At 37.8% G+C, this 27,572-nt stretch overlaps 1 protein-coding gene and 1 non-coding gene across 7 annotated transcripts in view; both read right to left on the bottom strand.

Annotated features, from left to right (window-relative positions):
• Positions 1-27,572, bottom strand: part of LOC126299537 (talin-1) — a 267,085-nt gene that overhangs the window by 53,660 nt on the left and 185,853 nt on the right. For all 6 annotated transcript variants that reach the window (XM_049991526.1, XM_049991530.1, XM_049991527.1 and 3 more), the window contains exons 24-34: positions 26,795-26,919; positions 25,208-25,376; positions 24,022-24,161; positions 21,935-22,125; positions 19,629-19,888; positions 14,959-15,121; positions 8,188-8,509; positions 7,873-8,107; positions 5,508-5,678; positions 4,852-5,109; positions 4,310-4,579 (exon numbers count right to left, since the gene is read on the bottom strand). In XM_049991526.1, the coding sequence (XP_049847483.1) occupies positions 4,310-4,579; positions 4,852-5,109; positions 5,508-5,678; positions 7,873-8,107; positions 8,188-8,509; positions 14,959-15,121; positions 19,629-19,888; positions 21,935-22,125; positions 24,022-24,161; positions 25,208-25,376; positions 26,795-26,919 (2,304 nt within the window). The remainder of the gene's footprint in view (positions 1-4,309; positions 4,580-4,851; positions 5,110-5,507; positions 5,679-7,872; positions 8,108-8,187; positions 8,510-14,958; positions 15,122-19,628; positions 19,889-21,934; positions 22,126-24,021; positions 24,162-25,207; positions 25,377-26,794; positions 26,920-27,572) is intronic.
• Trnas-uga (transfer RNA serine (anticodon UGA)) lies at positions 9,567-9,641 on the bottom strand. The gene has a single exon. It is a non-coding gene; the product is annotated as a tRNA-Ser (tRNA).

Raw genomic sequence — 27,572 nt, 5'->3', positions numbered from 1 at the left:
CTGTAAATCTATTTATATTTTGTTGTTTATAGTTTATCATATTTAGATCTGATGGTGGTTGCACACTGACTTTTATAACCTAATTTCCGTTGCATTTAACTGTAGTAATAGATAGCACCCATCCCCAGAAGTCATATGAAAAGTTTAGAGCACATTCAAAATAATGCCTCATCTTTGGACAGCAAGCCAAAAAGAGGAAGGTAAACTGCCTTCACTGAGAAATTCCTTGTACAGAGCTTAACATTTCTTCAATAAGTTTCTTTTTACAAATGTTTGGCATAGCAGAAACTGCAGGTGTGTATACACAATACTTTCAGACAAAATTATGTTCAGGAAGAAAAGTTTCAATACTAGCATAAAAAACACACCACCACGTCAATTCCAGTACACATTTTCAAAGATCACAAATGAAGAAATAAACAATACTTATTGACATTACATACAGTAATTTACAGTTCCCAGAATTAAGGTTTTCACTCTGCAGTGGAGTGTACACTGTTATGAAAATTCCTGGCAGATGCACCTACGTGCCTGACCGTGACTCGAATTCGGAACCTTAACCTTTTGTGGGCAAGTGCACAACCGTCTGAATTACCCAAGTATGACTTATGACCCATCCTCACAGCTTTACTTCCATCAGTAGCTCGTCTCCTACCATCCAGACTTCACAGAATATATCCTGTGAAAGCTGCAAGACTAGCACTCCTGGAAGAAAGGATATTGCAGAGACACAGAGAGCCAGTCTTACAAGTTTTGCAACAAAGATTCTGTGAAGTTTGGATGGAAGGAGATGAGGTACTGGTTGAAGTAAAGCTTTGAGGACAGGTCATGAGTCATACTTGAGTAGCTCAGGCAACTGAGCACTTGCTTGCAAAAGACAAAGGTCCGAGTGAGAGTCTGGGTCCAGCATACAGTTTTAATCTGCCATGAAGCTTAATTTTCAAATAGTTGCAGGTAAGACATCTAGCTACAAATACTCCCTGTAAATCAGGAGGGTAATAAGAGGAAATGATAAAGAATAATGTCCTGTTGACATCCAGGTCATTAAGAGATGGAGTGTTATTTTTGACTGGATGAGGATCAGAGGAGAAATCACAACAGCTTTGTAGAAGAGAGTATGTATTTCAGCCCTCAAAATGTTTCTACTAACATATTAACAATGCATATCATTTGTACACACTGCAAAGATTCACAAAGATCAAAATCACATTATTTTTATATCTGCTTAAGAGAGCAAAAGTAGATAATTCCACTTGTAAAGACAAAGAAGAGAGTGGAGCAGCAGAATGTGTACATTGAAGGTTGAATTTATACCGTCAGACTTGTGGAAGAAAATCTTCCACACAGTCCTGAAAATGTGATAACTATTTCACTGTCAGCTTAACAGCTAGTACATCAAAATTACTGACTAGAATAATATATACACAGAGGACAAAAGTCGAGATATCTTCTAATATTGTGTTGGACCACATTGAGGTGCTCCATTACGACAGGCAATGGCGTAATGCAGCACCTCGATGTGGCATGGACTCAGCATGTCATTTGAATTTGCCTGCAGAAATATTGGGGGTCCTGCTGCCTCTACAACCCCCCTTAATTGAGAAAGTGTTGCCAGTGCAGGAATTTGTACGCAAACTGACCTCTTGATTTTCTCTCATAAATTTCAATGGGATTCATGTTGGGTGATCTGAGTGGCCAAATCAGTTAGTCTAAATGTCCAGAATATTCTTCAAACCAATCATGAACAGTGATTTGGCGCATTGTCATCTATAAAAATTCCATCATTGTCTGTGATCATAAAGTCCATGAATGGCTTCAAATGGTTTCAAAGTAGCCGAAAATAACCATTTCCAGTCAATGATCAGTTCAGATGGATCCGAGGACCCAGTCCATTCCATGTAAATACAGTCCACACCATTATGGAGTCGTCATCAGCTTGCATAGTGCCTAGATGACAACTTGAGTACAAGGCTTCGTGGGGTAAGTGCCACCTTCGAAACCTACTATCAGCTCTTACCAACTGAAACTGGGACTCATCTCACCAGGCCATAGTTTTCTAGACATTTAGGGTCCAACGGATATAGTCAAAAGCCCAGAGAAGCACTGCAGGCGATGTTCATGCTGTGGGCCATCTGCTGCCATACCTCATTAAAGCCAAATGTTGATGCAGTGCCCTAATGGATATGTTTGTCACACATCCCAATGACAACTCTACACAAATGCCACTGCTATAGGTCATTAAGTGAAGGCCATTGGCCACTGCGCTGACATGAAATGTCCCCTGGGCCTAGCTGCTGCTATTATTCTGAGTTTAAAGTTCATTAATTCCTGTCATGTGGCCATAATCATGTCAAAAACCTTTTCAGGTGAATCACCGGAGTGCAAATGACAGCTCTGACAATGCACTGCCCTTTTATACCATGTGTATGTAATACTACCATCATCAAGGTATGTGCACATTACTATCCCACGACCTTCATCACCTCAGCTTAGAGGAATGGAAGAGAAAGTCTGTTAGATGAAAATTCCTTTGACCTTAGAAAATGCAAAGGCACCAGACAAGCAGCTCTGGCATTGCTCCTGCATGGAGACACGTCTTGAGATAGAGAATGACAACGTCAGTTGATTTTTTTCACTCACAGATTTCATTCAACAAAATAAAATGTCGCAAGATGTTCGAAAGTCTCAGAAATATACATACAAGGTCTGTTCAGAAAGTAACCAACCATTTTGAATTACATACCGATGGAGGTATTTAGCGATATGCAGTTGGCATTACTCCCTTGCACGCTACCTCCTTTGTAACCATGTGTTTAGGGTGTTGGTATCTTGTTTAGTTTCCATGAATGTGTAACTGGGAAAGCCTTTTAAAAAAGCATTTCAACATTCGGAACTAGCTCTTGGAGATGATGCTCCGGGCTGTTCACATTGTTACACATAGTTTTCACAATTTATAAGTGCTCGCACTCAACTGAAGGTGATCCTCAACAAGGAAGGGCTTCCACTTCAAATGACAAAATACACATTTTAAAAAATCAACAATTTGGTGGACACAAATTGCTGATTGACCATTGTGCAATAGTTACATGAAAAAAATCTGTAGAAAGAGTTCAGAGATGTGGCAAGACAACTCACGAGTCTTGCACCCAGACAATGTGCCTACACACTCAGCTTTGTCAGGTCCTCAGTTTTGTGTCAAAAATCAGATGATTGTTCTCCCACAGCCTCCTTACTCACCCACCTGGCTCCTTGCATTTTCTTCTTATTTTCAACATTAAAGTCAGTGCTGAAGCACAATTCTCAGAGTACTGATGACAAAGCAAATTCATCACAGAACATTAAGGCCATTCAAAGGAAGGACTGCTACGCAAAATTGAAACACTGCTGAGAAAAGTTTGTGAAGGGGTAGTGGAGTACTCCGATGGGGACAATGACCAATAATTTGTGAAATTAACAATAAAGTTTACAAAAATAAATTTTGGTTATTTTCTGAGCAAAACTCATATAAGCTGTAAGGAAATATGGGTAATACATAACACATACACGAACCAACAGGGAACAATAAAAATGAAATACTAAGAGAGACGTGGTCAAATTACAAAGGGTGTAAGGTAAGGATGTAGTCTTTGTAGTCTTCCTCCCGTACTGTTCAATTTTTACATTAAACAAACAGTAAGAACTCAGGGTGAAGTATATCACTGAATAGAATGAGCAGTCTAATGAGAACAGAATACTGTCCAAGAGTAAATTAAAGGAACATGAAAGTAATGGGAATTACCAAAATTGATATTGGTGATAAAATCAAAATTTGGGACCATGTAGTAGACAAAGTGAAGGAATTTTAAATCTCAGAAGCAAAATAACAAATTATGTACAAAGTGAGGACGACATAAGAAGCAAGTTAACACAGGAAAAGAAGTCTACCATACATAAGCTTTAATTTGAGGAAAAATATCTGGAAACAGCATTATATAGAAATGCATCACGGACTATGGAAAAACTAGAAAGGAAGAGAACTGAAGTGTTTCAGGTGTGATGTTACAGGAGGATGCTGAAAAAGAAGTGGACTGATGAAAAAAGGGATGAGTAAGTTCTCAACAGAATTGGCAAGAACGTACTATGTGGTAAACACTGACTACACAAGGGAACAGGATGATCTGTATTAAGACATCAGGACAAAAATTATATGGGAAGACATAGAACGGTCTATACACACACCGAGATTTGCAGACGACCGCACAATGAAAGAGATATGAATGACTCAAATGGAAAAGAATTCCTACTGTAAGTGCAGTTAGGAGCAACTCACCTTTTCGGAAACAAGCCTTGCTCCATCTGCAACATCCCTCTGCGCATACGTATCATGGGGACCAGCCAACTGACAACTGCCACCAGCCTGTACTAGGGTCTGACATGCACGGCCAAGCTCTTGTACACCACCTCTGATACGAGAAGATACTTCAGCATTACTCGTAGCAGCAGCCGCACCTATAGAATCCTGTGCCAACTGAGCATACCAACGTGCCAACTCGGCACCTAGTGCTCCTAGATGACTTGGCTCAGTGCCTGACTTAGCCACCTGAAACACATTTATGGAACATTGAAAGATTATTCTCTGCAGACAACACTGATGAAAATGTAAAACTACTATTTCCACTGTAGAAATCTTTGAAATGATTTTCACGTAAACAACACACAGAAAATTATGTCCATTCAACACAGCAAATACTTTTATAATTACTAACTATTAAGACAATTTAAAAAATACTGCTGCATGCATGCATTAAAAGATTAATGCATGCAAAATAAATAAATATATAAATACTGAAAGCTGCAGGATTCAATACAAACCATGTCTTGTGACACACGTGCTATTTCTTTGGCTGCACGAACCATACGTGTCTGGTACTCGACAAAACCATGCTCCTCATCAACACCGACACTAGCTCGTGTATCTGAGATGCGTGACATGGCACGTGTTATCGTGTCAACAATGCCTGTTACAACTCCTGCCTGAGTCGACAGTTGCTCCAATGTACGGCTTAGGTCTTGAAGAGCATCGCGCAAGGCATCAGCGGTCTCATCAATGTCTGAATGAATATTCACTGCCTGTAGAATACAAAGTGAAGAAAATGAAAAGAAACCTAAGAAGACATACTAATTATTAAGAAATGGAATAAGAGGGGAAGGAGGAGGAATAGCAGCTGAGAGCACAGTCATAAAAAGGAGTTTGAGAAATAGGTGGGATAGAAGGTCAGTGGTAACAAGGTGCTAATGGGAGAGAGTGATTCTTGTTTTATAAGCATCTGCTATTAAGGGAAAGGTTGTGAATACTGATTATTTTTAAAGTCAAAGTAAACAAATGCAGTAGCATCATCATAGATATCTAACTACCAAATGCGTTTTTAACATAATAGCTGACACGCTATATCAGTTTTACTACATACATATATTTTCTTAACATAATCCAAACATTAAAACATAATCCAAACATTAAATCAGCATACCTTTGGATTACCACCACCTTCCTTTGTTGCATAAACTAACTGTAAAGCACTCTCTGCTACAGTCTTTGTCTGATCCAGGAGTACCATCTGCTGCTTTGAGTGCACCATGTTTGATGCTGCTCCAACTGCTCCAGTTACCAAGGGATCAAAATAGAGCACCATTTGATTCACCTAGAAAATGGTTTACAAAAATATTTCATACTTTTCAATGGTCTATAACAAATACAAAGAGAATTTTCAACAAAAAATAACACTGAAATCATTTCTATAATAATTCTGATATTACAGGCACACTATATTGTCCCTTGTTAGTAACTATGCACGAATAATAACATATATTACTACTATAAAAATATCTGTATTTGATTATGTGACACTGAAAGACTGTGATAAATATAGAGTAATGATCTGCCTATCACATGGAAAATTGTTCTGCTAAATCTTAACACCCTACTGTAACAGATAGTAACACTAACATACAGAATATCATAAATACAACTAGTTCAAAATATGTCAGTATACATGTCTGACAATAGTGTGAACTGTACAAAAGGAAAGTTCCATTCAACAATTTTTCATTTTACCCAGAGAGAAAAATTCTATTTGTCAAGCACTGCTTGATCACTGAACATATTAGTTCTGAATTGAAAAAAGTTTGTGTGTTACAGATTTTAGCATATTTATCCTTAAAATACACAACTGCTTTCCAGAAGCTAAGAGGCAGGTGGACAGACTGTGAAATGAAGTTGAGTTTCCATCTGTGCTACCCTTTGAAAGCCACAGTTTCAACACATCATTTGACTACTTTCACCCAATTCAAATAAACTTATGGTATTTGGAAAGTAAACGAATCCAAAGTAGTCAACCAGTTGCAACAAAAGGTGGTTTCATTGGATGTAAACCCATCTTCTGAATCCATCAAAACCATGACAAAATGTTGAATAAAACACCTTTTGTTGCAAATGGTTGGCTGCTTTTGATTCATTTACTGCTGGTCTCTAACCATTGCTGAATCACAGCCATGTTCAAAATATACTTATGATACTCTGTATATACTAACTCAGTTGGTGCCATTTATCATACCCATAAATGGTTTCCTTGCACTTTCACCTAATCTGAATAAAATCAGTAACCATTAGCTTCACCATTCTGCTACAATGGTTTGATCACTTTTGTATCTGGTAGGTGACTGTCAGCCATAAGCTACAAATATCATATCTGAAGAGGATAAAGTGTAAAAGAGACTTGGAACAAACAGAGAAGCACCGTGACAAAACCAGGCCTCCAGGAGTATTGCATCCCAATCAATTTGGCACGAGACACTAACTTATGTAAAAAGCAGAAATCAGCAGGGAGAAGCAGTATTTAACCCTTTCTGAACAAGCTTGTCATTGTTCAGGCAGCTGGACAGTATGTGACCCTCAGTCTGTGTCAATCATAACTCTGCTGCCATTGGGTCACGAACCAATGATTGCACCTGCCTGCCCAGCCCAGATGGCCAACACTCCACCAACTGCCTGCCCCTGCTCTTCAGTTGTCAGTCCACAGGTCAGCCCTGGATACCACCACTATTGTGCCACTGGGATGCCAGGGCCTGTCAAAGACAGTGATGACTGGCCTTGCTCCACACCAGAATCATATGAAGCTTTGGGTGGCATCCGTGCCACCGTCACTGAGTCAGCACTCCATGATGACACTCCACCGAGTAAGTAGCCCGCTTCTCTGGACCAATGGCTGTTACTAAGCCTGCTGCTCAGCGTGGAATATTACGTGAAGAATGAAATACATCTCACAGACTGCACTAGCCGGATGGAATAAATAAACACATTTCCATGTTCAAGGAGGAGTGAAGTTGAATGATTAAATGAAGGACAGGGTGTATGTCCACTGCCTGCACATGAAGACTTGAACTCATCCTAAGAAGAAAAATTGCTCATGTATAATTGTGGTTTCCCCACAGTTACAGCAGACCTGCTACATATCATTCAGATGCAGTTAACAGATTATCTGTGCATTCCAGGCTGGGAATGCTATCAGAACACTCCCTCCCGGTCAAGACAAACTATGCAGGAGAGACTCTACAGAATTTGTAAGAGAGAAAATACACAGACACAAGCTCTAGACTGGCCCATTATGATGTCTAAAGTGATACAGCAGTGCATGTGAAAAGCAAATGTTGGAGTCCTAGTCTCATACACTATTTTAGTTTATCAGAAAGTTTCAAAACAGTTCACATTTAGCCAAAGAGTGAAAATTTCATAATACACAGAGTTTGTATATTGTTAACTATGGGGAAATGAATGAAAAACAGCCTCTGTCACATCTCAAGCAAACTTACGGGGATTAATTTCATTAGCTGACTTACCGCATGACCAATATTTTCTGCTCCAAACTTGGCTGCTGTTCGAAGAGGTTCTAGCTTATCTGTGATTTCAGATGCTGACCGGGACATCTGGTCTGTGAAGCCTTGCAAACTATTGTCACGACGTGGAGCTAAGCTCTGTGACACAGCTGACAAGGAAGCCTGATCCAGTTCACGTATTTTACCACTAAGTGTCTCTACGGCATCATCACATTCCTTTTGTCCTGGAGCCTTATCTCTAAATAGAAACAGAATGACAATTATCAAATATTTCTAATCACAATGATATCACACTATTCCAACTGCATACATTCATACCTTATTGAAGACACAAGCTTCTTTATTGAGTCAGACACACTTTTGCTGTGGTTGGCAAGCAACTGCCATGTTGGCGGGTCACGAGGACTGACTGCCAGTGACTTTGCAGCACGAACCATGGCACATGATCCATCAATTATTGACCGGGCAGCAGAGGTGACTGGCTCCTGTGCACGACGTGCCACTGCTCCAATTTTGGCTGGTTGAGAAGCAAACTCTGGTGAGCTAGCAAAGGTGCAGAGACTGTCGACAGCCTCAAGGAGTGGACGTGTAGCTCTTGCACAGCAGTCACGATTACTTTCACTGTAGTCCTGATCCAGGGCTGTGACAATAAAGGATTCACACATAAAAATTATGTCTACCACTATCACAATATAACTTCATGCCATCTTCCTATCATGATAAAAACAAAACTGAGCAGCTAATAAATATGATTACTTGGAAATAATTTGCAATAGCATTAATGTCACCTTGAGGTGTTTACCATTAACACTATCTGATGTGGCATTATATAAAATTGACAAAATTACAAGTTTCATAAGTTTTCTAGACTGAAATTTTCACTCTACAGTGAAGTGTGTGATGATATGAAATTTCCTGGTGGGTTAAAACTGTGTGCTGGACCGAGACTCGAACTCAGGACCTTTGCCTTTTGCAAGCAAGTGCTCGAAGGAGAGCTTCTGTGAAGTTTGGAAGGTAGAAGACGAAGTATTGGTAGAATTAAAGCTGTGAGGACGGGATGTGAGTCGTGCTTGGGTAGCTCAGTTGGTAGAGCACTAGCCCAGCAAAGGCAAAGGTCCCGAATTCGAGTTTCGGTCTAACACACAGCTTTAATCTGCCAGGAAGTTTCATAAGCTTTATTTATACTTCCCAGAAAAACCCGAAGTTTTGCAGTATGGAGTTGGGTGAAATGTAAAACTGAAGCTGTTATTAAAAAGATAAAATTTTAGTGTTTTCCGAGTATTGCTGAAAACACTACTAAGCTTGACAAAGAAGTTTGATTGTGCTTCAAGAAAATTATGTGTATAAAAAAGAGGCTATACAAGACACTTAAGCCAAGTGATTTGGAGTCTTTATATCAATACCAGAATCATTACAGAAAATGGAAAGTAGTTATCATCAGAGATGGATGTGAACCAGAGAGTTAAGACAGGGACATAATGCATCTCCAAAGCTATACCAAACTCTCACTAATCCGACCCTCAGTAGTCCAGTCTCTCAGTAATCCGACCCACATCCAGTGTGTAGTTGGTCAAGCAGAAATGGGCAACGATGTTGTCAGTCAGTTAAAATATTAAACAATGCTACACATTCCACGAAGAGGGGAAATTTATGAATAACATGTCACTAACTGAAACTTCCTGGCAGATTAAAACTGTGTGCCCGACCGAGACTCGAACTCGGGACCTTTGCCTTTCACGGGCAAGTGCTCTACCAACTGAGCTACCGAAGCACGACTCACGCCCGGTACCCACAGCTTTGGGTACCGGGCGTGAGTCGTGATTCGGTAGCTCAGTTGGTAGAGCACTTGCACGTGAAAGGCAAAGGTCCCGAGTTCGAGTCTCGGTCGGGCACACAGTTTTAATCTGCCAGGAAGTTTCATATCAGCGCACACTCCGCTGCAGAGTGAAAATCTCATTCTGGAAACATCCCCCAGGCTGTGGCTAAGCCATGTCTCCGCAATATCCTTTCTTTCAGGAGTGCTAGTTCTGCATGGTTCGCAGGAGAGCTTCTGTAAAGTTTGGAAGGTAGGAGACGAGGTACTGGCAGAAGTAAAGCTGTGGGTACCGGGCGTGAGTCGTGCTTCGGTAGCTCAGTTGGTAGAGCACTTGCCCGCGAAAGGCAAAGGTCCCGAGTTCGAGTCTCGGTCGGGCACACAGTTTTAATCTGCCAGGAAGTTTCATATTAGCGCACACTCCGCTGCAGAGTGAAAATCTCATTCTGTATGTCACTAACTGGTTGAATGGGGAAAACAGAGATAGACCAACTTTTAACAGATGAAGGAATAATAAAAAGTATGCAGAAAAGTTATGATGAAAGGGGTGAAGGAAAGGACATAGGAGAGAGCATGAAGATTTCCCACACTGCTGATGCTGAAGCTGTACTCATCTTCCTGGAGTACATTATGCAACAACCAGACACATGCAATATTGATGTAATACTTATAACGCAGTTCCATGCCAGCATCGCATGTCATCACTGTAACAACTAAAAGCTCGGGACATGTTGCATATCGAGTGATACTACTGTATATGTATACACTCCAGAACGAAGTTTTCAATGAAAATCAATCTATCTTAGGATTTAATAAAGAGTCTTCCTTATGTGCTTAAAATAAATTTTGAATACATTCAATAATCTGGCACTTCTGTTAATCCAACATCCATATGTGCAAGGAATGGCGGGATTAGTGAAAATCTAGTGTATTTAACATCTACATAGATGACTTGATAAGGATGTGGAAAGACAACAGTATTTCTTTGGGAATCAAACTGAGACGCCGGCAGTATGTGAACATCTAATTCTATGCTCCTGCTGCTGGTGCTGCTGCTGCTGCTGATGTAATTATTCCAAAAATGTGATGACAAAACGCAAAACTAAGGTAATGATGGTGTTCCTAAGAAATGCACAATTAGGATAAAAAAAAGTTGCATCTGTGATAAAATATTGGAACAAGTGTCCCAGTTTCTGTATCTTGGCTGAGACTTAACCTATCAAGAGGATCATGATATAAAAATAAACCAATTTCCTATCTGAGAAATTGTAGGCCAACTGCAAGTACTTACGAAGAGAAAGTGAATGAAGAGATTTAAAAAATGGAATTTTGTAAAGTAATGGCATTTCCCACCTTGTTGTATGATGTAGAATGGTAGACTTTAATACAGAAAGACTATAGGCAACTGGAAACATGTTAGAACTTCTACACAAGAGCACAACGTAGAATGAAATTTTTAATATAGAAAGCAACAAAGAACAAGGATGAATGGAAGGAACATATTTTGCTTATGTTAGAGACCAGACACCCACAACATGTCACACATTTTAGGCTTGAGATCAGAGAGCACACCAAAAACAAGGTGGTGAAACCTGATCATGCTTATCTTGGCTTAGACCACAGCTGAATGAAACAAATGCATAACTGAAACAGCCTAAAAATGAAAAAAAAGGAAAATATACTGTAAAGCAATGAAAGAGAATATGAGAACTGAAACAATTGCTACATAAGGGTGCAAAAGAGAGACTACTGACATGCAAACTATTAATCAGTTGTGAAAATGGGAGACTGAAGTGATATACACAATAGGGAAAAAACCAAAGAAAGAGAGAGAGAGAGAGAGAGAGAGAGAGAGAGAGAGAGAGAGAGATGGTTTCAGCATCCTGTAAGGTTGATATAACACTGAAAGCAAGGAAATATGACACGCTAAGGTATAAACATAAGTCAAGCTTGGAAGAAGGAAAAGGAGAACCTAAAACCAGGAAGAAGTGAATGAAAATGAACATTACTAATCAGTTCAAACTAAATGCAAAAGACTGCAAAAAGATAGATGTTACTGACTGGTTTGTAACTGCTACTGTGGGAAGAATGGCTGTAAAGCACTTATGTTGATGTCTGATGCATTGCACATCACAGGTTCAGTACACAGCTTGAAAATGACGCTTCACACAATAAAGGCAGTTGGATTGTTAGCCTCTCACTATCACCGGTGGTTCACAGTCACATGAGGTGACAAAACAAGGGAATTCCATAGAGCAGAACTAAACAACTATTTCCAAAACACACAACAAACAGAAATGAAAAACTATTGCTAACTCTTAGTGCAACTGACGTGGCATAACAAAATATTTACATTGTTGGTAGCACCAATTACAGTTAGACACACACACACACACAATTACGATGTCCTTAGTTATTGGGAACTCCAGAACTGAACAGGTAATATATTCCTTTGAGGGAACATCTTGCAAGAAAAGGGCATTTCACATTTGCCAGGAGATCTTATGTGGAATACAGAAATCCTGTGCTAATTGCTGTTGAGGAGATAACCTACAATTCATTTCAGATTATCAGCAATTATATCTGCTGGCAAATTTAGAAAACAGGCTTTGGACTGTTTGAGCAAGTGGCAGAGATGGTCAAGTTATTTCAGTTTTAGTAAAAACTTACAAATTACATGCTGAGTACAATATAGGAAGATTTTTGTCAGTGAGACCCTCTGCAGTAAAAATCCAATATATCAAGAGCTCATCAACAGAGCCAAATACTGAAAATAGTCAAATACAATATAAATCACAATAACATTTTTTTGAAAATTAAACTACAGTATACCCCTAATTATACGGGGTAACACGGGGGAGAAGATTAATGAATAATCGAAAAACATGAATTACTGAGATATTTTCAAACAAGTTTATTCCAGTTCTGTGCACACGTACCGTAGGCCTCTTTATTTCTTAAAATAATCTATGATGTTGATCTGCTTCTTGGCAGAGTTGACATTTTTTCATGCAGCATTTTGAATTTTTCTTGCAGCAATAACATCATTGTATTGAAACCCTTCTGGCCCACTATAATCTAGAGGCATATCAACACATTGCAATGAGATACAATAACTGACAAGCTTGCTGTACTCCTCCCTACTTTCGCATACACTGTCCTCTTCTTTATATTGCTGTGAAGCAGTAGTCACAATTTCAAAGTCACTCATGTACTGGAAAGCCAGTTCACATGTGTTGATCTTCAGCTACATGTTCAAGTTTTTTTTTTCAACAACAGCCTCAAAACCATTTAATCCCATTGCCAGATTCATTATTTGTGTAGTTGTTATTTCTTCGTCACTGAAATCTTGAAAATCACTTTCTTCTATACCCCGAAGAATTTTTCTCCATGGTCAAACTAGTGTATGTGGCTTGACTTCTTGTCAGGTATCTACAATTGTCAACTTCTTCGAGAACACCACCAACCAGTATTCTCAGTTGACCAGCCCACTAGTGTCATTTCACCGAAACAATTATGCTATTTTTTTTCCATGTCCATCCTCGTGACTGAAGGTCTGAGGGGCTACAGCCATTCACTATTGTAAGCAAATGAAACACGTACAGCCATCCTTATGATGTCAGTTATTGTATGGCTACCAGTTTCAGCACTTCACTGCACGATCTTCAGGCCTTAGCTGATGCTGAAGGGGTTAACACCATCTGTATACACAATGCATCAGTGGCCAACATAACTGGTTTACACACACTATCTGTAACTGGGATGCTCTCTCTCCAACCATCAACTGTCGTGTTGGAGAGACATCACAGTTACAGGTAGTCTGGGTAAATCAGTTATGTTGGCCACTGATGCATTGTGTATACAGATGGTGTTAACCCTTTCAGCATCAGCTAAGGACTGAAGATGGTGCACTGAAGTGCCGAAACTGGTAGCCATACAGTAAATGACATAAGGATGGCTGTAAGTGTTTAATTTTCTTACAATTATGCTATGGTCCACTGGTTGTATAATGGCAGCCACATTAGGAGGTAAGAAGTTCTTTAGGATGAGACCATTATCAGCTATGACTATGCTCTCATTGGGATGTGAAGGAGCATTATCAAGCAATAGAACAGCCTTCTGGGGGCAAACCTTTTTCTTCTAGATATTGCTGAACTTACGGCACAAAACGTGTGTGGAACCAGTTTTTGAACATTTCACAATCCACCCCTGCTCCTTTCTGGTTGCGATAATGCACAAGAAGATCCTTAGCTGTGATACTCTTGAATGCACAGGTTTCTTCCAGTCACTAGTAGTTTCAATTTGTGGTTACCAAAAGGATTAGCAGTGCTCAAAACTGTAATGCATTCTTTAGACGACACAGGAGCACAAACTTTGCTCTTAAAAGAAATGGTTGTGATTTGCAGACTTTCCAACAATGATCACTTTCACCTGCATTATAAATTTTGTCTAATGTGAAATTTTCTTCCTCCACAAATTTCTTGAACTTTTCCCAGAAGGAATCAGCTGCTGCAATATTTGAACGATGCTGCTCTCTTTGCACAGTAAGTCTGTGAATCTTGTGATGTTGTTTGAATCTTGTTATCCATCCAGATGATGCATTAAATTCTCTGATCAACCCTAGAGCTCCATAAAAAAATTTAACTTTTTCAGCACATATTGTGCTATAATGACACTTGCTCATTTTTGGATAAACCATTGCAAAAGAGCGGCATCTAATTGATCAAATGTAGGTATCTTCATGCTTTTCATGCAGATGATCCAGAACTATAATCACATTTCCTGATAAAATCTTGTATTTTCTGCTTATTCCATTTAATGTACCAAACAGTTTGCATTCCAGGACTTAGTTTTGCAGCACTTTCCACCTTCTCTAATCTATCCATTAATACTAATTTTTGCTTTAATGTCAATACGTTTCTTTCATTTTTCAGTAATCTCTTATACAAATTTCTTTCAACTTACTTTGATGACTCTAATGCACCAATTAACATTAGAAAACTGAGTTTCTTTTTGATTTACGTGGAACAGGCTGGCCAATAACAATGGAAACAGTACTTTGTTCTCATGCAGTGGGTTGCGCACCAGTGCTACAGGTGGTGCTGAGAATGAAGATATCAAAACACACACACACACACACACACACACACACACACACACACACACACACACACACGGGCATACAAGCTGTACAAATAATTCACAAACCGGACAATCAGAAGTACACTGTACTTAGAAACTTGCAATATACAGAGCATCATAAGTTTCTTTCTTACCCTTGATTTCTTTTACCAAATTTGCTGTGGAATTAGCTACATCCTTCGCAGACTGCACAAAGTGACGTTTGGCTACAGGATTTGTTGTTTTGGATGATGCCAAACGACATGCATTACACAAGGCACTTGTATGCTTTGCTATTACAGTTGCAGCAGAAAGAACCTAAAATAACAAAATGAATACTTAAGTATGTGCAACGATAGCAACACAAGTATGTACATAAGATGCAAAAACTTTGTAACAAAGCGAATTTCATTTCATATAAAAGACATTAATAATAAATTTTGCTCCAGTAAAAACTGCTGTGTCTTCTGAACAAGACACTGCCAGAGAAAAAGCACCAATGGAGCAAAGATGTGAGCTGGTTCCAGTCTCATAGAGATTCGTCACTTGCGCAAGTTCCACCAGTGCTACGGGTGGTGCTGAGAATGAAGATATCAACTTCGCCTCGGCCATTTGCCGGTCGAACACAATCCGCCAATGATCAGACGACAATGGACAGAAGCCTACTCAGAAGATAGAAGAGCAGCTCTCATGCACTTGGTTATAGATCATCGTCCAGGCCTGACTTGGATGGGAAATGTTGTTTACTGAACTCTTAGAAGTGAAGAGACAGTTGTGGTATATTGCATTTGCTACATATTGTGAAGCTTATCTATGATTGATTGCAGTAACCCATTGAGGCCTTTTTTGTGCTATGCTACATGCAGTATTGCAGATTTCATTATTCAACTAGTCACAAAGATAAGTAAACCTTGTAACTCATTTGTGTGACTTGGTTACTAATTTGTTAGGGTGTTGTAGAACCTTCGTTCTCCTATCCTTTTACCTGACCCTGAGGCATAGCTGTGGAATAGTGGCAGTGAGAAACTGTCTTACCGGTGTAGTGCACCATAGGCCATTTCACAAACTCACCAATTCGGCCTACCGTACCAACAGTGGCAACTTGGCCTCCGCAGCAATAGCAAAGAGGCCTTTACAAAACTGGTGATTAGGTTTTTTTTATTTTTATTTACTTATTTTTAAATAAAAGAGAGAGTGAGTGAGTGAGTGAGAGAGAGAGAGAGAGAGAGAGAGAGAGAGAGAGAGAGAGAGAGAGAGACACAGAGACAGATTGAGAGAGAGAGAGACACAGAGACAGAGTGAGAGAGAGAGACAGAGACAGAGACAGAGACAGAGTGAGAGTGAGAGTGACAGAGACAGAGACAGAGAAAGAGACTCATGCTCTCATACTAATAATAGCTTGTCCAGCAGACAAACTCCAGACTGTATATCAAATTTTTGTAGCTTCTAGTTTTTCATCGAGTGAGGATATGAGACAAGGAGAACAAAAGTGTGTCTACACACTATGTAGGATAAATTTCTTTTATTTCCATCAATGACCACAAAACTTTTGGTCTGTAGACTACAGGTTTCAGTCAGCAATGACCATCTTTTGATCTGCAGCAAAACATGGGAAATGAAATACAACTAGTTGAAAGACTACATTTTGAAACAATAAAATATGCCATAACAAAATAGCATGAATTCCGGTATAACATACAGAACTTTTAAAGGCAAACATACTAACAACATGCATAAACAGAGCTCTGTTTATGCACGACATTAATATGCTTGCATTGAACAGTCCTGTATTTTATACCGGAATTCATGGCATGCTCTACATATGAGACATGGCCATTATTTAAGTAATGCTAGATGTAATGTTGTGGCCTAAACCGTTTTAATCTTAACCTGTGAAGATGATTTGTGAGTGAAACAAGTTGTAATTTGAGTTTTAAATAAAAAAGTAGCTGATGTTCAAACATGCATTTTATATATTAGTTACATTTCATTTCCTGTTTTACTGCAGATGACTGAATCTGGTGGTCTAAGGACCAAAAGTTCTGTGATCATTGATGGAAATAATAGGAATGAATGGCTGTTTTAATCCACAACGTCATGACACAGCTTGTGAAGATATCTACGAGCTCGGGAGTAAAGGACGCAAAGGAAGAGGGGTGGTGGTGGTGGTGGTGGTGGTGGTCCCATTAAGATAAAATAAAAATCCAGAACAGCAGGCAAGAAATGTTTCCAAAATATGATGGCAGCAGAAAGAATCCAATGCTTCATCTAGGAAACTTCATGTTCCAGTACACTTGAAAGAGCAATGAGGAGACACCTGCAAAAGAAAGTGTTATGCGAAGTTTACAGATGCAGAAAGGCGTTTTTTGCACTTCGTGTATTAGGCATCAAAACACAGGTCATTGTGGAGCTTATTATCCAATAATAGTTTATTGTCTCATAAAAACCACTTGTGTAACTGGAACTGAGAACTGCCTGGGAAATAGAAACCTTCCATCAGCCACCATGTCAAGCAGCACAAATAGTTCTGACTTTTATCCATTTACCGGTTCAGATCTGTTGTCAAGAAACTTAACCACTCAATGTTTGTAAACACTACCTCATGGCCAGCACCATTTTACATCAATTACATCAGTTCTTTTATTCAATTTATTCATAAAGCATAAATCACAGGAAAATTATAAATATGTTAACGCAAAATCGGGTGTGGGTTAACATTGAGTACATAAGAAATTTGATGGGTGTGATAAAAAATGTTGTAAATGGTGGGAAAAATGTTGATTTCACAAACATAAACATGAGGGTAATACTGTAGCTATGTATTTTTTTCCAAATTATTGTGTTGGTGACAGAAGTTGGTTTATTTTGGAACTCGCTAGTAGATAAATCATCATCTGGACCAATGCAACAAGCAGCTATCTCCTTTTTTTTTCATAAAAAGAAACCAATTTTGAAAAGAAAAGCAGAACAAACCAGAAAGTACTGACCTTCTTGAACTAATTTAGCATATCATATGTGAATTATTTCAAACAAGTGTACAGTGAAGCCTTAAACTGTGACAAATTTTCAGATATATTTTATTAACTAACAGCTATATTAATTTATCTAGTTGTAGTACTAAGATGATGGTATGGTAACTTTGTTACTTGCATAGACACTTTGGCAACCAAGCCCAAGCATAGCTCATAGGTCACAATGTTGTGTTCAAAGGACCATGCCTGAGTATATCTAGGGCTGCAATTTTCACGGTGCACAAGCCAATGTCACTCAAAAACTGGACTGGTTTCATATGAGAACAATGTATGGACCTGCCCCTTGACAGGCACTGTCTTCTGTTGCCAATTTCTAAAATTACTTCAAAAGAAGCAGTAGCAAATGTATGAGCTGCTGTTGCTACTGACTAAGCCATTATGTTCTCACATTTTCATTGAGTTTTGTGGATGCACACATTAGGTTTTGCAGTTTTCTGTAATGCTGCTACAATCATGTCACGTTTGTTGAGTGAGCAAGAAATTTTGGAAGCTCAAGAGGAGGAATTCAATGATTCTGGATCTGAGGAAGAAATATCTGAATAAGAACAGTCTGAAGAAAATTCATATTCAGGTAAGCTACAGTTTGTTACAATTTATCAACACTAGTATTGTTGGTACACATACTGCTGCTGTAATTACAATTTAGTTCTATTTTGTTTGTCTTAATTTTGTCTTTCGTGTAGTTGAATCTCATGATGAAGCAGTATCCACAACAGGTTTACAAGATTTGTTTGGAGGAGATGAGAGAATTTGTGGTATGAACTTTCGATACCACACTTGCAGGGTTGCAGTTATTGACCATGGGCCATATTAGTATTGTTGGACCCGTGAGTCATGACCAGTGCCATTAGTGCCGCTCTATGGCTTGTATCAAGTTTCCACCGAGCTCTCATCCACTTTTGATCGAGACGTCAAGTAGTAGCCTTCATCTGATAGGAAGCAACCTCTAACAAGGCGCTTAGTATCATATGGCCTAAATGAGGCCTCAATAGCTATCTTTTTATAATTATATGTATGCAACCAAGAAGAATCCTGTACAACCAGTTAAGTACAATATATATTATTTTTTAGCAACGACTTCTAAGTATTTTAGTCATTGCAGATCCAGACCATGCAGCCAGCAGCTTATCGACGTTGCAGACAAAACTGCTGTAATTTATGTATTCTATTTAGCATTGGCTACAAGTCAAAGTTGACAACGACTCGTTCATTGTTATCATAACAGAACTTACTGCCGGAACTAGCAGGAAAGCAACAAGCTGGTATTGACCTGATTACAATGCTAGAATAATTTTAAGCACAAAATATGTGTGAAACTGCTCAAGTACTCGCCTCTCAGTTTTTTCTTGTAAGGATAACTATCAAAGAACTAAAATGAATATGAAAAATAAATGCTGAAGCTTGATCTTTTCAGTCCATATTACCCTTTAAGACATATCAAACACAAATGTGATAGTAACATTTTAAATAATGGCATAAAGAGATGGATTTCTGGGACTGAAACATTTTAAAGTGGCTGGACCTCACAATGTCAACCATGTTTGTGAAGCCAACTACTTGAGGGGAAATGGGAATAAGTTGCTAAAATCGGTGTAGTAAACCTCATATCAACAACATAAAGTTATGCGATTTGCTAGAGCTGTGGTGTTTTCTCATCGACAGAATCTATCCTGTCTAGCCTTAAAGAGCAGTGAACATTCTACTATCCCAACTGACCAGTAACATGAGAACTAATATTGCAAAATACAAAGCCGCTAGACACTGCACAGAGCAATGTGAAAGTATGGACTTACCTGCTGCTGGTTGGTAGCAGGGTTGGTGAGAGAAGCACATGCTGACTGTATAGCTTGTGCTGCTCGAGCAAATTGTGCCTGATCCACAAGACCAGGTCGCCCTGCCACACTTGATGGATCTGAGACTCCTACCAAATATGCTGCTTGTGCTGCTGCTTCTACCAGGCCACAAATCGAGCTTGACACACTCTTTACTGACTCACCGAATTGCTCATGTTGAGACTCCTTTGCATGATTTGCTATTCCTGTCATTCCATCCCCTTCATGGAAAAAAGGTTCTCATTTAACATAAACAATATGTACATATATACAACAGGGAATGTATAGTTACACCAGTAAGATTCAGTTATCTCTTCAAAAATTTTTAATCACAGAAGGCCATTGGTAACGAAAAGAACACTAAAAGTTCATTAAAAAAAGGTGTTAGCCATAGCTTTCAGGAAATAACCAAAAAATGTACTAAAATTGATGTAATGCAGTTTTGGTTTAGGAGACTAATCAAGTCATTTATCTTAAGATTTCAAGAGAGTTTTCTCAACTGACAAATCTAAAAGGCATCCATGAAGCCACAATAAAATTCAGTTCCACTATCTACATCATATATCACACTTATTCAAATCCCGAAACTTGCATGTCTGGATTAACTTCACATTGTCAGATCGCTTGAGATAGGGCACTAGATGAGATAGATAAAACCTGATGGCAGAAACTATCCTGATATCCCCATAATGTGACTTAGAAAGAATTTATAAATATACAAAATCAAATGCATAAAACAAGATGACCATATCAGGATTTCGTCCTAACTACAGTTTCCACTTTGGGACTCAAGATAAATTAATTAGATCAGATTAGATGTACTTTTCGTTCCAACAGATTCATAGTGAGGGGACCCTCAGGAATACCCAACACACCATAAAAACAAAAACGCACTATAAATACTTAAATACTTTCAAAGAAAAACAAATTTGCTAAGTGAAATGGTCTTCACAGATGTAAAAAGAAAAATCTTTAAAAAAATTTTCATTCAGAACATAATAAATAAATCTTCATGAAAAAAGTGCCCCATCATTCAATATGAGGTTGTCATATAATTTTCAGGCTATTGTAGCTTTGCATCATCAAACAGAAATACCATTTTACAACACTTATTTACAGTGACTGCATTACTGCAGTGAATTAATACAGAAGTCAGGTTGTACTGATAATCACATTATTTGACATTAACAGTAACATTTACACATCAGTTGTTTCTTCTAAGAAAGTCATTAATGGCGCAGGAGGAGTTGGTACCTGAATAATGGGCATCTTTCTCAATCAAAGTAACTGATTTTAAATCTTTGTGAAGATTATTCTGGTTTCTAGTATTGATTCCATGTACTAGGCTGTTGATGCGAAAAATAGGTATACTTTTAATGATGGATTTCATTAAGGAACAAATACATTGGGAATCAGTCATTTCTATCCCTAGTTCCCTAAACTACCTCTGCAGTTTTTTCTCGAGTTCACACCACACATAATTCTTATTACATATTTTTGGACCCAGAAAACTTTAGCTTGGCTTGTTGAGTTACCCCAAAAAATAATGCCATACAGTTAGATGGAATGAAAATAAGCATAGTACGAAGTTTTCTGATAGCATTTGAATTCCAAGTAGAGATTCGTTTAGGCACTTCACACTTCAGCAGTTCTGTGGTATGCTCCTCCTAACTGAATTTATTACCAAGCTGTAACCCCAAGAATTTCTTCTATCTGTCTGTCATTACATTTTAGGCATATTCTGAACTGCATGCAGTGTGCTTTTACAAAGTTTTATGACAAAAAATTGGCTAGGAACCATTTCTTAATCTCCATCAAAATTTCATTAATCAATCTTTCTAAGATCATACTTGATTTGCTATTTATTTTAATGTTTGTGTCGTCTGCATACAAAACAAACTTGGCACCGGGTAATGTTACAAACAAAAGGTCATTGGTGCACACAAGAAAAAGTATGGGCCCTAAGATGGAACCGTGAGGGATACCACATACATGTTCCCCGTTGGATGATGCCTTATAGCGTAACATACATCTATTTCCTAATAACACCCTTTGTTTCCTGTCAGAGAACAAAAATTTGAACCATTTGGTCGTATTTACTGCTGCACCACAATGCTCTAATTTCCCGCAACAATTTTACAACCAATGTAACATGTATCATGTTACCGGCACTTGGTCATGTTTTCCTTTAGTTAACATAATACAACTGTACCACATAATAATGTTAACTGCATAAATAATGGAAACTTAAATAATCATAAATATACCTAGACTCTTTGACTTCTCCATCACAGTATCCAAGCACTCAAAGTAAGTAGAATCATTAACTGGTTCACTTGGGTTATCCAAAAGAGGACGCATCGACTGTATGTTTCGAATTGCATTATCACACTCCTTCTGCCCTGGTGCAGCTGATGTACAGACATCGATTAGGTAATTAATGCTGTCAGTCACTCCTCTGTAAACAAGTAAACAGATTTAACTTGCACAGTTCTGTTAAAATTAAGTAATATATTTATTTAGTTACTGTGTTAGGTACACAAAATTACTTGACGCTAACAAGCAATGTGCAATAACGATACCAGTGTTGCTCTGTGTGTGATAAGATGGTTAATAAAGCAACACTTTCAAAAACTCTTGATGCAGGAAATAATGACCTGGATTGCATCTGCTGCAGACATGCACATATCTGGCAGCCAGATTGTTACAAATGTTTTACTTTTTTTGAAGAATGTTAACAACTTTAATGGCAACTACTGAAATTTTATGATAGATAACATACAGTAGCAGAAAAATACACACACTATTATCCACCTCATAGCTAATATCTAGAACAAGCAGCACACACACACACACACACACACACACACACACACACACACACACACACACACACAGAGAGAGAGAGAGAGAGAGAGAGAGAGAGAGAGAGAGAGAGAGAGAGAGAGAGAATATCTTTTCATTTTTTTCTCTACACCCATTTTTCATCATCATTTCACCTTCACAGTACGTTGGTATCTACTTTATAGGCACATCATTCAATTTTGCCATTTTCATGGACCAAAACTAGCTCTGGATTTGTCAATGTATGAATGACATGAAGTAAGGGAACCAAGATGTGTAAAAATATAGCAAAAAGGTTAATCCATTCACACTCTTGGGTTGCAGGAGCAATGAAAGAACCAGCAAAGCATATCATGTAGAGTTGTATACTATATACACTGACACCACATATCATGCAACTCCATGTGATATAAAATGCATACTACTGCTGCCAATCATGAAGCTGTTGAACTTTACATGATCACACAAATTTTTAAAGCTGAAAGGCGTTTTGATGGGAAAAAACTTATTATCAAACATCATGTCCTTGTTTTTGTAACTTCACTGCACTGCTGGTTGCAGGTGAGCCTCTTCATGAAATCAGACTCAGCTCCTGACAACCTGTGCCTAATAAGTAATATCAGTAGCAGGTTAAGGTCAATAAATAATTCCAGATAGTTGTACAGTGAAGGTATATATCCTTCATGTCATGTTAATGTGAGTTTTCCTTTCACACTAGCAGCTGAACAGTGATTCTATGTCCACATTACTGAACTGGTAGCTTGTTTAATGTGTGTGGCTATCTGGCAGTAAGATAACTTAACTAATCCCACACAACAAAAATTCCACATTGGAGTTCACTGTAATGTAGTCTCTTAAGAAGAGCATAATTTGACTTCAAGTGTACACTTGTTACCTTCAAGGAATTGACCTTCCATGGATTGCTATTTACACTTAAGTTCAAGCAGTTCATCAGAGATCACTCTTGCACAAATATGCATGTAGAAACGGTCTATGCACTATCCTCAAAGCACCCCAGCATCATATATGTCATTCCTCTGCTTTACACTTAAAATATGACTCCCTCCAGATGGTGCAATGGTTACAAATAGCAGGTAACAATTTGAATGATTGTGCTGGATGGTGAGACACCGTTATTTAACTGATAAACCCACAACCAATTTCAATTAAATGTTGTTAATACTTTTAGATTAAAGGAGACCAAGTGTCTCACTCTATCTTGTCAAAGGATAACTGTGAAAGCTAGCAAGTTTTCTTAATTCGTGTGTGGCTATCGGTAACTCAATGCTTCTGCTTTTCGGTGTGTGGTCTCTTTTAATCAAAAAGTATTTTCATTCTACAAGAACTTTCCTACTTCATCAATTAAATATTGCAAAGTAATGTCTTCAATGTTTTACAGGTACAGACAGAAAGGATACCATGTTTCATAGCAAAGTTATTTTAAAATAAACCAGAAGACTAACCATAAATAAAATAGTTGCCAGGCAGATTAATTGTTTTTTGCACATACCTCGCAGCTGCAGTCAATTGATTTTTAGCATTAGGTGCAGTTGGATCAGCTGCTACTGTTTTTGCTGTGACAAGGAGTTTTGAAGATGACATGGACACATTTTTCAGCGACACCACCATCTGACCTTGTACTTCCTTATCCTAAAAAGTAAATACAATATATTTTTCACCTCAAACCTAACTAGAGCATAGTTCAATGAAATATTTCTAACAATTCCAAAAATTGTGATTCACTCTAAATTTGTCAAAGCATTTTCTCAAATTTACAGGTAATCACTTCACAAAATTTTACTGTACAAATGAGCATCAATACATAATCTTTTCATTTGCAATTTTCTCAAGTGCTTGAACCTAATGACATTCTCTGCAATTCAGGCCAAACAATTCTCCTTAATTATGTTTTAGCATTTAAATCTCTACCAGGCTATAAGTTTTCATTTTTACGACACTAACAGTATGACTATTATTGTTATGTGTTTCTATTTGTCTGATGGTGGCACTGTTGATTCAATACAAAGTAAGTCTCATTTTACAAATTGGTGGTATAAAAAGCAAATGGACATTTGTTTCTGTTTCTAAATTAGTGGTTGGTTTGCTATCAGTGGCAGTATCACTACAAATGAAGTAATAGCTCAGTCCATATAAGGAATGGTTCAACTTTACAATACATATGTTTGTCATTAAAGACTGACAATGCTGGAGGTACCACCCACTAAGCCAATGACACCCATTTTCTGAGATTCCAAAAGAGCCATAAGGATTGACTAATTGCCAAATGTTGGTATTATTCTTACCCCCCACAGTTTGGCAATACTAATTGAAACCACATATTTTCACAGGATAAGTACCGTTTCATAAACATTGCACTTTCTTAGTCTATTTTATCTATTTTTAAAACAGCACTCTGACAGTCATACATCTTATTCCCCCCTCCCCACACATTTTTCAAGTCTAATACGATGGAATATTATCTTTGTTATGGGCAGTGAAATGTTGACAATACCATCTTCATATCACAATGTAATTTTCAAGATTAAAATGTGTATGTTATGTAAAATAATGTCAAGAAACATGAAATATGAGGAAAGAGGCTAATTCTGTTACACTATCCACTATGCCCACCACAGTCCTCTGCTGTTTTAAAAATTCACTGAATATATTTCTTTTCAAATTAGTTTCTTTCTTACCTTTGTTTGGCCAGCCATTTCCATGCTCACACCAATCAAGTCACCAAACGCTGACCCAAATTGCCGAGATGAAGCAGCAAGCTGTGCTGGACTATGAACTGACTGAACCACCTCTGCTGAAGCATCATTCAGATTTGCTGCTGCCGAATTTAGTTCTTGTTGCAGTTGCCTGTGTATCAAAGAAGTAATTCAATCAAGTGATGTGCATACCAAGATGAAATATACAAAGAAACACAGTAATTCACTCACTTCACAATATTCACTCACTTCACAATCAAAGTTTATTTTCTAGTATAATAACTTCAATTGAATATACTTTAATAATATTAACTTCAGACATTTATTTCGTCATGCAATGCAATAGGAAAAATTATATACAGAATTTGTGATTCTCTAATAAAACCAGCCAGCTCACCAACATCTATGCAAAAAGATCTTGTGTATCTGCAAGAGACTATGTACATAAAATATATTTAACCAATACTGTATGATTTTTACAAAATTCGAGAGAATGGAAGAAACATTAATTCATCCAAGTTAACGGGCAGTTTAGTTGTTGTTATTTCAATGCTAGTCAGTCACTATTCCCCTAGGTTGATAACCATCCATGTTAATTGCTAATAGTCATCTTACTAACACAGTCATTTTACGTGACTAAAAAAGACCTATGTTTATAATAACCTTGTATGACCATTACAATATATATTTACATTTTTTGATCACACAAAAAATGTGTATCAAGTTTTAATGTCTATAACATTAAGTCTATAAACATAACTGATTCCAGTAGTAGTTTTGGAATGTGTAAGAAAACTGTAACTTGAACTTAGATGAGATATAAAAAGGGGTATTCGTTGGTCATGTGATGAATGCTGTACTGTATCAGTGCTTCAGTGAACCTGAAAGAGTTTTTGCTATGCAAGTAAAAGTGTAAAAAAAACCTAATAGTTACAAAACAGAAGTATGTGCACTGTACTATTAATAAATTGTAAATGAATAATTTATGGAAAAGTGGTACCTAAATGACGTGTTATTGTGTACAGGGCAGTTGCAGTGTTAAAACTGTAGTCCATTAAAATGTTATCTGACAAAGATTTAAATGTATTACACCAACTGAAGATGAATGAAAGCCCAAAACAAATCTTGACATAAACACAGATACACAAAAAGTAGCTGGTTGTTTGTTGTATTCCTTCACGTAAAAGAACAGAAGAAAAACCTGTACCTACTTATCAATGAGACCTGCATTTATATGCATTATAAATCAAGGTGCCCCACCACACTTTTCTGTCTGTCTTTGAAGAATAATCTCAGTAACGACTGTAGGGAACTGGATATGGTTTTCACTAATAGACCGATTTATGAGGAAGGTTTGCCTATATATAAGTATTACTGTTACACCAAACAAGTTGTCCTGCTGCAGATACTTAGTGCTACTTGTGTGAAACCAGGGCAGGTTGAGAGTACAGCATATTTTGATACCTTTTACAATGTAATATTTAACATGTTTGAGAAACAACAAATAGGAGAAGCAAAAAGAAATAATTCTAGTAGCTGCACACATATGCAGTATTTATTTATTCTTACCCATAAGATTTATTTGTTACAGGAAACTCTCCTTTCTCCAGAATCATAGATGCATCTGTTATGGAATGGATGGCTTCGTCAACATCCTTTTGCCCAGGAAGACATCCAACACATTTACTCAAAGACTGCAACAATTAAGAAATTGTATGTTTACATTGGGGAAAAGGTTATAATCAAAAGATTTTCTTGAATTTCATTATTATGTAACTTTCTCTAAAACTCAGCACCTCTAGCAAGTTGTCACAGACAGACTGAATTGCAAGGTAGTCGAATGATACCTGAAGTGGTTACGTCAAATGGTGCCTGTGGAAGAACAAGTACCACAATGCTCAAAAGTAAAGGAATGACTTTAGAGCTTAATGTTTGTTGACAATGGGGGTGACTGAAGATGGTACACAACCCTGTAATGGGGAAGAAAATAGCATGTGCCCTTTTGAAGGGAAGTAATTCCAGCTTGTGAAAAAACCAATTCAGGGAACCTGTGGAAAATTGGAATCTGTATGACTGGACAGAAGTTTAAATCTTGGTATTTTTGAGAGTACAGCACATTAACCACATGAGCAAAATTAGTAAGAGTCTGTGGCAAATTTTTAGTATTCTGTTCTTGCAATACTGTTAGTAAATTTTCTGTTGATTAAACTATCTATACATTCAGAAGAACCTCGAAACATTATTTAAAATGGGCATTAACTTAGCTGCTGATTTATCAAACAGAAAAAAGTTACTGCTGGACTATGCAGTTAAAGATGATATTAAAAAGCTGCTTTTAATTATACTT

Source organism: Schistocerca gregaria, chromosome X (assembly GCF_023897955.1).
Source record: "Schistocerca gregaria isolate iqSchGreg1 chromosome X, iqSchGreg1.2, whole genome shotgun sequence".
Lineage (NCBI taxonomy): Eukaryota > Metazoa > Arthropoda > Insecta > Orthoptera > Acrididae > Schistocerca > Schistocerca gregaria.
The sequence above is the reverse complement of the archived record's forward strand: the minus strand, read 5'-3'. Positions and strand labels throughout refer to the sequence as shown.